The sequence below is a fragment of the Phoenix dactylifera genome, chromosome 8 (assembly GCF_009389715.1).
Source record: "Phoenix dactylifera cultivar Barhee BC4 chromosome 8, palm_55x_up_171113_PBpolish2nd_filt_p, whole genome shotgun sequence".
In the NCBI taxonomy this organism is placed as follows: domain Eukaryota; kingdom Viridiplantae; phylum Streptophyta; class Magnoliopsida; order Arecales; family Arecaceae; genus Phoenix; species Phoenix dactylifera.
The window spans coordinates 20,113,996-20,126,751 of NC_052399.1; the positions used below are offsets into that span (position 1 = coordinate 20,113,996).

Below are 12,756 nucleotides of genomic sequence, written 5' to 3' on the forward strand. Positions count from 1 at the left end.
TCTCCCCACTTACACTGTGAGAGAGACTGGGATGTGCAAATATCTGAGTGCTTGGATTGGAGGCCTTTCTACAACATATTTATTGCAAATTTTGTAAAATTCTAATCCAACAGTCGTTCACAATGGATTGATAATGACAGGTTCAAAGTTCTAAACTCCTTTTTGATCATTTTCTTTTTCTATTTTAATTTCAAGGTTTGGTTGTTCTATCTATAACTAAGTGTGATATTGTCATAAACAAGTGCTTAAAGAGCATTATATAGGATGGCCTTTCAAAAAACAGCGATGGTTGCTGCACCTCTCTTTTTTTATCATGGGGTTGTTGTTTTTTCTCTTAGTCAAGTCGTTGACAGCAAGCGGATGGGTACGTGACCATGCGATAGCTCTTTGACGGGCAGGCAGCAATGTTACTTGCACTGAAATGGAACGCATGGTAGCTATTGATCAGTGGAAGCAATTACTGGCTTTTTTTTCCTTCTGAGGAACACAGTAGTAGACTAGTAGTTAGCTTGGTGCCAGTCTGCTCATAATTTAGCAAAAGTTTGCAACTTCCCAAAAAGATTCTTTGCATCTTTTCGCAGCCGACTGAAATCGGGAAGGAGGAAAAAAAATGTGAGGTATTCTGAAAATTTAGGTATGATCGTAGCGAAGGCTTTTGCCACCATGTTTAAGCAAAGTTGAAACGGCTATGTTTCAACTACTGGTTATATATCTAGGATTATTGTTATGTCTAGTCCTTCAAAAAGCCCCTCCAAATATATGAAACTAGAACCTCATTTCCTTAAATCCTATAATGAATGATGCATGCAAATAGGCAGTAGCCTTGATTATTAATTTGATTTCTTTTTACCGAACTTGCCTCCATTCAGATTCATGGTATCTAGTGATACGACGTCGATTTTTAGTGGCAAAATGGGCCACGAGTTGCTACTTAAATCCTTGCTAACAAATTAGATCTGGATCCGGGCTGATTTTTCAAATATTCTAGGCTATATGAGCGATGCTAACCGAAATCAATCAGGAGCACGGATCCTCTCCAGCGTATGTGTGGCACCTGAGTGACGTGCAGTGTGGATGGCTGCCATCAAGAGATAGATGGCCACCGAACAAGACAGTCCACGAGCACGTACCATGTCATACAAAACATATTATTTGATAGTCGTCCATCTCGGCCATCCAAGGATCTGTGCACTGCAGAGGATCTCGGGACTACATGTTCACTGCACAGCAGAGCCAAAGTCCATAACCTTGGTCCACAATTCATGGCTGACACTGGTCCTAGTCATAGCAAAATTTTATCTTGTTCAAGGTCACATAACATATTGGATTGTCAATGGAGAGGATGATTAATAGCAAACTATAGAGGAGATTTATTACTCACCCATCGAGAGAAATCGATGGCGGTCTAAATTATTGAGAGAAGGCAAGGGGCCCCCCAAAATCTCATGCAAGGGACAATATTTGCGTGCACAGCTTCTTGATAGTGTCATGTTGTCTTGCTCCTCTAGGTGTCCAAAAGTTAGTAACATGGGTCTAACAAGACCCATGACGATATCAGTCCGCCATCAAGTTTTCTCACGTGTGGCCTGGGACAGGGCTTATTTTGCTACAAATGGTTGTTACAGTTTCCATGACTTTTTCTTTTCATTTTTTGAGCGAATAGTTTCCATGACATCTTTGATTTCAATATCTCAGATTCATTTTCGATTAGTGTTCTTGGGAAACACGCGCTTTGGACGGATAACATCAAAATAGAGCATGTAGGTCATATGTGGTGATAACACCAAAGATATATAGCTTTCCAAAATATAATTACATAGGAAAAGAAACAGTAATGTCCCTAAAACATCACATGATTATTTAGAACATACTCCTGGTAGACTTTGAGGTTAATAAACCATTATAGTCAATAACCATGTAAATGGAAGCACTTCTTGATGTGCAAACTGTTTAAATCTCGACGTGCCAATCTAAAAATAAAACTTCTCCTTACATAGTTCTAGTCCCTTGACAAAGATGGTAGCTGCAAAACATCCACAACCCAAAGTTTAGTACATGTTTTGCACCACAAAGAATGGTACGTACTCTGACAGCCGCCTTGTTGCTCATATTGGAAACAAATGGTTCTCACCTATCTCAGAGATGGATGGTTCTTCTTCAATACTCCGATGGGATAAATGAGAGTTGTCCATCTCCCAGATGGATGATATGGTAGCTATTTATAGTAGTACAGCGGAGCAAAAATCGCACCCCATATTGGGATGCTAAATTATGTAGTAGAGATTGTGCAAGCTCTTTATTTTGAGATGAGTGATGTGGTTACTGTTTTTGTATGTACTATTCTCTATGGTGCAAAATGCGATCCTTCCCACCTTGTGTCTCAAGAATAAGACCCTAGAAACCTCACCTGTCTCGCAGGCATAACCTGTCTTTAGCCAATCGATTTCTCCATATCGAGTGAGGCGGAGGCCAAGAGTTAATGTCCTCGTACTCGGAGATAGATAAAAACGTGCGTGTTTGTGTGTGTGTGTGTGTGTTATCCAGGCGGCCAAGAGATGGAGAAGAAGGGTCAATCCTGATGCACTGCTACAAGCTTGGAAGGATGGCTGGACAGGACCTTTGGAAAGGTCTGCCATGCAAAGATCATCACCTCTAGCCAAAGAGTGGCCATTAAGACCATCGACGGAGAGCCAGGTTGACTCCAACGATGCTCTTCAGCATCGTCTACTCTCCACACCTGCCGACGCTTCTTTGAAACATCGGCAAATTTTGGCGCCGGAGCCAAAATTGCCGACGCTTTTACCTACCTAGTTTCGGTAGCCAAAAGTTGGAAAAGGGTACTTTTCCTCCAGTAGATCTTCGTCATGCGCCTCGTCCGCCACCCCAACATTGTCCAGCTCTATGAGGTCATGGCGAGCAAGGCCAGCATCTACTTCATCATGGAGTACGTCAAAGGTGACCAGCTCGTCAACAATGTGGCCAAAAGGAAGGCTGCTCAAGGAGAATGCTGCCAGTAAAGTATTTCCAGCAGCTGATAGGGGCTGTGGACTTTCTGCCATAGCCGTGGTGTCTGCCACTGAGACCTTAAGCCGGAGAACCCCCTCGACGATAATGGCAATCTTAAAGTGTCAGACTTTCGGCCGAGCGCCCTCAGAGAGTCAGAGGCCAGACGGGCTGCTCCATAGGACGTGTAGCACACCAGCCTACGTCGCTCCAGAGATACATCAACAAGAAGGGGGATGATGGAGTCAAGGCCGATATATGGCCTTGTGGGGACATCCTCTTTGTTCTACTGGCAGGCTACCTGCCATTCCATAACCCCAATCTGATGGAGATGTACAAAAAGATGACCCGAGCATAATTCAAGTGTCCTTAACGATTTTCTGCTGATGTTCGTAGCCTTCTAACCAGACTCTAGCCCCCAGCCCCAGCACAAGGCTCACCATTGAGAAGCTGATGGAGAATCCCTGGTTTAAAAAGGGATTCAAACCAGCAGTAACATATCCTACACTAGATTGCTCGACCAGCCTGTCTTCCAGATGTGCGTGAAGCTTTCACTACCGGTTATGAAGATGATGAGAGCAATGCAAGACCTACTATAGTTTGAATGCATTCTGGGAGAATCTGTGCGAATGTGTGTTTAGTCCCACGCCGATAGATCTTGGGTATTTATCTCATATAGAATTAAAGAACTTAAATAACATCTTCCGGTTAATCATTTTCGATAAAATTTTGGATTGTTACATATTCGACATCTCAAGTTGCAGGGGAGCAAAGAAGAAAGAAAGAGGCAATTGATGCGGAGGTTTTTGAGGCCACCCTCTCTTTTTTTGTCATAGAGGGGGTGACCCCAAAAATCACCTTCTTTTTATGACCTTCTTTGCTAACATCAAACAGTTAGATGGTGCAATAACTACTTTTAGATCTACAAAGATAGAAGGAAAAAAAAGTTGAGTGATTTGAGAAATATGCAAAAAGCGATCTAATAATTGGAGTCGTAAAAAAATATCAAAGAATTTTCAGTGCAAATACTAGTTTAAAAAAAAAGGTTTTTTTGTTTGATAAATGGCCATGAAAATAGATCAAGCTGTAAGAGGAAGTGCAGCCACAAAAAAAAAAAACCTTGTATTAAAAATAATAGACATTTACCATTGATATTTCGTGTAGTAGCATGCACTAAATTAATTACCCTAATTATATTTATAAAGGATGAAATAAGCTTCCATTGTTTAGATTTGTCTTAGTCTGGTGTTTATGCTCAATTTGTAGCTTGAAACAGAAAGCCAGTGGTGTTGAAGATTGAACATTTAGCCATTTCTTGATGTTTCATTTATTTCTTTGAGCTTGACTATCACCTGTTGCCTAATAAAATGATCATGTTAGCCAGCTTAACCTATGAAACACATAGAACAATCAATTAATTTGCTAACCTACACACATTAAAATTGTTTTAGTAGAGAATCAGCATGCATGTGCAACCATATACCTATTATTCTAGCCCTTGAGGCTTGGGTGTTTATATGGAGCTCTCACAAGAGGATAAGGATAAGCATGTTCTATGTAGGACTAAATAAAAGTAGCAAAAATCACACTAACATTTATCAAAGTCGACTAAAAGTCAAGGGAAGTCCGAGTTTGAGTGGACTTCGGATCCATCCTAATGGTAAAAGTGGTGCCACTTGGAATTATATTGATGGTAAGTAGTCTCCCAACAATATTTCACAACCAATGAACAGTAGTACACTATCAATTAATTATGAACAATAAGGTGCCCTATAGTACTTTCTCATGGTATGTAGTTTATTGCTAGTAAAGTCTTGAATTTGTAGGGTCCTTTCCACTGCAAAGCTAAGTGATATAATGCATGCGGCAGGCTATGCGATATGGTTAGATCCTATTATAGAGGTATCGAATCATGGAGAGTCATTATTTGTAACATTTTGGTATTTCTTTGGAATATCAACAGTAGAGTGTCCACAGTTTGCCCCTCGTCGAATGGTATTTTAAGAGAAATACTAGTCATCTTTGTGTAGATTGCCAAGGCTCATCCTTCTCATGTCCATTGAAAACGTGACGAGGTAATAAGCCAAGCATGGGGAACTTGGCTTTGCTTAATCATTTTTTTCGAAAGCATAGATTTGAAATCATTTTGTGAAACTTGCCATTTCTAATCAATAAGTCTCAAACAAATGTACATCTCAAATTAAAAAATAAATAAGAAGAATAAATGTGTGGATCAAGGACCCAACAACCTTTGTAGCTCTGTGCTTTAACAATTGTTATGATAGATTTTGTGAAGAAGAAGTGGAGGTTCCTCTGCGTAGGCATCCTATTCTGTGCATTAGTTCAATTTCCATTTTATTTCTGTCTCCATAATTGTGGGTAAAACAAACATAATTATGAAAGAAACAGGTGTAATTGCATGCAAAGTTACTAATGTATAAGAATTAACAGAGAAAAAAGGCAGAAACAAAAAACGTGTCTTGAAGTTTCCCTTTTGTTAAAATCCAGAGAATAGTCGCAGCGCTGAGTGCAGGTTAATTAATCAGAGGGTAAATTCTTAAAATTAAAAAAAAAAAAGTAAAAAAAAAAAAGTTGAACATAGGGCCGGTGGAGTGGTACTACTGCGGCCCACAGTTCCGCAGGCCACGGGCCGGGCCTAAGCATTTAATAGATAAAAGGCCTTAGCCCAGGAGCGAACTCAGCCGTGCCTGGTAAAACTACCGTTGAAACTGAGGTGGGGCCGGTGTCGCGACTTTATCTCGACGCGGCAACCACCATCACTTTCATTAAATTATATCATACAGCTGCCCGTTTGTTCACCTTCTCCGCTACTAACGCCGTTAAGTCTTTGGCCTCCAACTTCCACGTTTTTAACGACGCCCCTCCCTTTCTCAGCGTAGAACACTCCCGACGCCATGCCACCCTCTCCTGATCTCCTTCCTCTTCTCCTCCTCCTCCTCCTCTCTTTCTTCTCCTACTCCCACTCCTCCTGCGACCCATCAGAGCGCGAACTTCTCTCCCGCGCCTTCAGCTCCGTCTCAGGTTTCCAGCCCCCCCGGCCCGACTCAAGATGCGCCAAGATTCGGGAGATCAAACTCCCCAATAGGAACCTCAGCGGCACCGTATCTTGGACGCTCCTGCGGAACATCTCGAGCCTCCAGATCCTCGACCTCTCCGGAAATGCTCTCGAGGGCTCCATCCCTGCCCGCTTCTGGTCCGACTCGGCTCTCCTCGAGGTCAACCTCGCCGCCAACCGCTTCGGTGGCGCCCTCCGGATAGAACAGGGCCCCGCCGGCACGTATCCACCCCCTATTAAGGTCCTCGACCTCTCCGGCAACCGGTTCACCAGCGCGGTGGGCTTGGAGGACCTCAAAGGCTTGAAACATCTCGATGTTTCTAATAACTCCATGGCCGGGGATTTTCCCAAAGACTTCCCACCGCTCGCGGGCCTTGGCTTCTTAAACGTCTCGTTTAATAACTTCACCGGAGTGGTGGAACCCGAGGTGCTCGAGAAGTTCGGGAGCTCAGCTTTTATAAAAGCCGGCTCTCTTAATTTCTCTTCTTCTGCTAGAGACGCCCCCAGTCCTGCTCCCTCTTCTTTAGTTTCTCGTGGGAAGAAAAGCATAACAAAGGGTCGTGAAGGGGCGCTAAGGATGGGAGTTACAGTAGCGGCCGCCTCTCTTGTAGTATTCTCTCTATTGGCTTATGTGTTATATGCGGTGATGAGGAAGAGAAAGGGACGGAAGGATGAGTGGAATGGGGAGGAACCAGCGGCCTCTGCTGCAGCGGCGGCGGTGGGGAAGGAAGCGGGATGGGTCGCGGAGGCCAGGTGGACGGCGCCGGTGGTGGTGTTCGATAAGCCGCTAATGGCGCTGACGTTTGCGGACCTGGCAGCGGCCACGTCGGGGTTCGGGAGGGAGTCCCAACTGGCGGAGGGCGGCCGGAGCGGGCCGGCATACCGGGCGGTGCTCCCTGGGGACATGCACTTGGTGGTCCGGGTGCTGGAGGCCGCCCGCGAGGTGGACGAGAAGGAGGCGGCCGCCGCCTTCCGCGACCTCGCCCGCCTCCGCCATCCCAACCTTCTTCCTCTCACCGGCTACTGCATCGCAGGTATTTGAATTTTCTCTTTTTGCCCTTTTTCTCTAACTAATTTCTGGCACGTGTGATTTAGGATGGATGGCTGTGATTCCATCAGACTAATGATTTTTTATATTATTCATATTACTTGATAAGCGCACTCCCATCTTTAGCGAATGCTTCTGCTCTGCAGCCTCTGCTCTTATTTCTCACCTATTATAGAGCATTACCTGAACTAGAGAAAGCACATTTACTAAAATAGCAGTACGCCGTTGCCGACTTTATGAGATTGTATTATTTTATCATTTTTCTCGTATTATTTATAATAGAATTTTTTTAAAAAAATAATATAGGAAGAGAGAAGCTACTGCTATACGAGTACATGGAGAAGGGGGACCTCCACCGGTGGCTCCACGAACTCCCGGCGGCCTGCCCCGACGTCGAGGACCGGAGCATCGAAACGTGGGAGATCCACCACGGGGAGGAGAGAAGACCGCCGCCGGGGGCATCGGCGTCGGTGGGGGACTGGCCGACGCGGCATCGGATCGCGCTAGGGATCGCGCGGGGGCTGGCTTTCCTCCACCAGGGGTGGGTTGGCTCGCGGCAGGCCGCGGTCCACGGCCACCTCGTCCCGACCAACATTCTTCTCGGCGAGGACCTGGAGCCCCGGATCGCCGATTTCGGGGTGGCGACCGGCGAGGGCACAGCGGACGGGGACGTGTACAGCTACGGAGTGGTGCTGATGGAGCTGGTGACGGGGAGGGCGGGGTGGTCGGACGCCGAGGTCGGGTGGACTCGGATGCTGGTTAGGGAGGGGCGGGTGGCGGAGGCGGTGGACCCCAGGCTGAGGGAATGGCCGGAGTGGGAGAAGGAGGCGGTGGAATGCCTCCGGGTGGGGTATCTCTGCACCGCCGAGTCGCCGGAGAAGCGGCCCACCATGCAGCAGGTAGTGGGTCTCATCAAAGACGTGCGCCCTTGCTCCACCGCCGCCGCCACTGCCACTTCATCCTTCTCATCTTCTTCCCATTAAAGGAAGCGCCAAATGCAACTCCTTTTACTCCTTTTCTTTTCTTTTCTTTTTTTCTACTACTATGATTCCTTTTTAATATCATTAGTCGGTCTACCTTCTTGTTGTTTTGTTAAAGGACAGGGAGAGAAGGCGATTTTAGTGTTATTAATTAGTCTATCTTTCTTGTTGTCTCGTTGAAAGATGCTGAGACAGAGAAGAGTGGGGTGGGGAGAAGGAATGGGGTGCGATAAGGCAACTTTTATGACTGAGACGGTAGGGGTTTCGTTGTCGGTCAGCGAATCCCACTGGTTCGCTCGATGTCTTTTATTAAGTCTGTAGAGGAGAGTCAAGTGGGGGAAAGGTTTGGGTAAAAAAGTCAAATTCAGAGATGGCTACAGGGCGGAGGCGACGAAGGTTTAGAGAGTTGGGTCGTGGGTGCTGCTTGTTTTGCGATCGGCCCGTTCGAGGGAGGGGTATCTATTTGTCCGTTCTTGTTTATTTCTACGCAGAGTAAATTTTTAAAAATCTCTTAAAAATAGCGATGAATTATACTATCTTCCAATAATTTAAAAATTATCTTTATAATTTTTTATCTAATATTTTAATAGTATGTTAGTAGAACTGGTAACTTTAAATAGGACCTCAATACTATATCAAAAAAAATTTAAAAATAACTAAAATAGTTTTAAATGACATAACATCAATCAAGGATATAACAAAGCATACATATCTTTCTTATTATCCAAAGATAATTTCGACTTTTCATATTAGAGCAAATAGTTTCACTAGCACCATTAATTGAATTGGATGTAAGTATTGAGTTTTGCAAATTATTGAGTATAAATGTAATAAATACGTACCTTATGAAGATTTTTATAATTTACTCGGGATTTTATTCAGTTAATTGCTTTTAGATTCTTAAGACTTGTGATTAGGGCAAAACGACTCTCATGACTGAAGCCATACCAAGTTTTTATCTACCATCTAGGGTAGACTGTATTCTTCTACCAGTTCCTAGCCTTTCAAAACCTATCATATATTTTTGTTAAAGGAATTTTTTATCACTTGGGTTTCTGAGGGTCATTGCATCTGTCTAGTTCCACTCAAGTACACTTTTTTTTTTCTTGTTTTCTTTTTTCTGTTTTGGTTTTCAAGGAAGGGGAGGGGGTTGGGGTAATCATGGAATGGGTTGAATCATAACAGCCACACCAAAACTAAACTGCAATTAGAAATCTCTTGTGCAACTGAGCAAGTATTCATGGATGCATGCCTCTAACGTACTTTGCAGTAGTATACCACATAGGGATGAATAAAAGTTCCTCTAGATGGTTCTAAATGTTTGCAGAGAACATTTGTCATGTACGAGCTGCATCCAACTTTTCACATCACCTTGCATATTAACGGCAACGTAGTCATGCATTGATGTTTAGGACATATGATCCAAGCAGCAAATTAATTATGAAGAAACCTGGGGATGTAGCGATAATGATGTTTCAAGAAAGTAAAATTTTGTAGATTGATTAGGACTTATGCTAAAAAGTCCATCACGACAAGTGCAATAGCAACCGGTGACTAGAACTCTATACCGTATTGCGTAATGTGCAATCAACGAATTCAAATATGTATTATTAATTTAATTTATTAAGAAATACAGAGATTGGTGAATGATTGCATGTGCAATGCACGTGACCTGAAGAAAATTAATTTAAAAAGAAAAAAAGAAGAAGAAGAAGAGAGAGAGAGAGATGGGTGACCCTAGTTATGCATGCGATAGCTACTGCAAGAGCCTTTGGCTGCATGCCTCCAAGTCGTCTAATCTTACCTCACCTCGATGGACCACCCTAAGCATGATCTTAGTCATCGCCTCTAACTCTCGGTGATGCAATACAACGACCCGGACACCCCTCACAGTGGTTTTTCGGAATCCCAACTTCTCCTATTCCATTATCTTTCATGAATGCTCGCATTGGTGTTCCTGTTTGGAGATTAGTCCTCCCAAGCACAAGGAGACTCATTTTCCAACTATTGCAACTAGGACTGATAAGCTGTACCAAAGGCTCAAACAATCGCCGGCAGCAAGCGATCAGTCTAAAACGAGTCTACATCAAGTATTGCATCAAGTATTATGGACATGCCCTGAACCCTCGGCAACCTTCTGTGTCCCAATCCACAGTTTAGAGACTTTGACAAATATTATAGTTTAGATAAGTGAAGTGGACCTCGAGAAGGAACGACAGCCGCAATTCTGTCGACAGGAGCCGCCCCCCACTTTGTTAAAACTCCTCTGGTCCATGGAAGAGGTGTCTTGAGTAGCAAGCAAGCCGTGGCTGCTTCGCCCGTCTCCCATTTTTGAGTTACTCGAGCATTTTCCGACTGGGATTTGGTTGAGGAAAGCCAACCGCGCGTTCACATATGCGCGCACTCCGCTGATCTAAGTGGAGTTGAGAGGGAAGTGCTCGCGTCGTGAAGGAGTTCCTCTCTCCTGCGCGTCAACCGTCAAAGTCGGGGGTTTCGTTTGTTGTTTTGTGAGGCCAGGCCGCATCGAGGACCGGTCAAGCACGGAAGAGCGGGTGGCATGGACTTATCCGTGTCGCCATGTTCTTGTTTTAGGAATCTTCGTCCCCTGCGGCTGCTTTGAGCTCGGTCCAATTTCAATGGGGCTGGCCGCTCGCTGCTTGATCCGATTAGGCTTGTGGAATCATCCCCTCTTACCTAGGAAATGAGGACCCTAGGATTGTATTGGCTATGGGATTGGTCCATAATATGTAACGCTTTTCACTTTAATTAGATCAAGGCACAACTGGCATTGGCATGGGCTGCATCAACTCCAATTTGGGTGCATGACCGTCTATCTTGCAGCCCAACCCTTTCCAGCACGTGATGATAGGAAATGCACAGAGATTTTGTACGCTACGACTTCGTGTGATTTTCTCTTTTATGTCGGAGATCATCACCCGCAACACACGCCCGATAGGAATATACATAATGGTGGACAATTACAAAGGCATCAATCTATGAACAAAATCTTAGGATGCAACACCAGAATAGCTTTGAACACTTGCATGGAAAATTTTATCGCTTGTTGGGGAATTAATTCGTAATAATATCCATGCTTTTGTAGTTTGAAAAAAAAAAAAGAGTCAGACTCAGTCCACCAGCAATGAAGATGGAGAGGTTACTCGAAAGAAAAGCAGTGCCATGTAACATAGAGCTGGCCATTATCAGTCATATAATTCGGGGTACCTCCATCAAATAACCATAAGTGATACTCATACTAGAGATAGAGTTTAAAGATAAAGCTTAGACAAGAAGAAGGAGAAGTTATTATATGAGGTCTAGCAACACTATAGTTGGACAAATAGAGATGGTGCGGAGGACAACCCAATGGCAACGAAGATAACATCCAAAAAAAAAAAAAAAAAAAAAAGCCACCGCAGGCAGAGCTATACCTTGAGCTAGGGATGAACTGATATCTTTCATTTGGAAGGATAATTAAAATTCAAGTGCGCCCAACTCCTTATAAAAATGACAGGTAGAATGTGGGAATATCTTTTTTCTTGTCCTGTATGGGTTTAGTTGATGTGATCGATTGACAACTTGTTAACCAGATCGAAACAAGGTATAAATTTTGAGAATCTCCGTTAAAACCGTAAGAGTACAAGAAGCAACGCTCCTACCGGATTGATTAGTTTAGGTGGCCAACTTTGGACAACGGAATAAATGAAAACCGCCCGTACAACACGGTAGCCGCGCTGTAGCCGATTCGATTATAAATTATAACTGCATGAAGGGAATCATCCATACATAGATCGTCGTACCAGTATACCTGTATATTTTTGACTGTCTAAAGTTTTTTGCCCTCGCCATCCACGAAATAAAAAGAAAAGCATTATCCTTTGGCTGAGTTTTACCATCATTAATAAGCATACTGATGAAACATAACATTAGAGAAGTAATGAAACGCCAAACCCAGTAGGGAAAACAGGATTCAAGAGAGCAGCTAATACTCCTAGCAAAATTCACCCCTCTAACCCTCCAAAACAAAAAGTAAGAACAAAAGTCTAATTATCAAATAAAACCCAATATCAAATAAAATGAAAGCAATCCCAGCAAAACATCCATTTTATTTATCAAAAACAGAAAAAAAAAAAAAAACTATCCATCAAATGTGACCTCCTCTTGAAAAAAAACTAAAAATCATATCGGTCCAGCAAAACAGGGCACAACAAGAGTCCTGGCCTGCTGTGCGCATCTCAATCATCCACTTGTGCAAGTTAAATTATTTGCATCATAAAATTTCCAATGTTTCATACAGATTAGACATGACCACACCGTACACAGATATGATTATAACATTGAAAATAAACAACAAAACTCTTCCATTGACATCTGGTAAAAAACTGTAGATTCTTGTTTCCAGCATGTTCTGGAGTCTTGACAGTTTTACCTCTGATATTCCACTTAAAGAAGATCCTTAACCTCTGATACCTGTAACCAAATTCTTACTGCCGAAACCTGTAACCTAATTCTTACTGCTGATCTTTGAAATGCAGAATCAAAAATTGGCATATAAAATGCAAGCACATAAACAATCACAAATACAAACACCATCCACCAGAGAATCTAGCCAGAACAAAGAAAAAGCATGCACGAAAACTCAGAGAACA

General features: G+C 43.3%; 1 protein-coding gene across 1 annotated transcript; it reads left to right on the top strand.

Annotated features, from left to right (window-relative positions):
* Positions 1-5,835: 5,835 nt before the first annotated feature.
* LOC103707330 (calmodulin-binding receptor kinase CaMRLK-like) lies at positions 5,836-8,250 on the top strand. Its single transcript, XM_008791768.4, has 2 exons — positions 5,836-7,113; positions 7,434-8,250. The coding sequence occupies exons 1-2, from the start codon at positions 5,919-5,921 to the stop codon at positions 8,108-8,110; spliced, it is 1,872 nt and encodes a 623-aa protein (XP_008789990.4). The 5' UTR covers positions 5,836-5,918; the 3' UTR covers positions 8,111-8,250.
* The last annotated feature ends 4,506 nt before the right edge of the window (positions 8,251-12,756 follow it).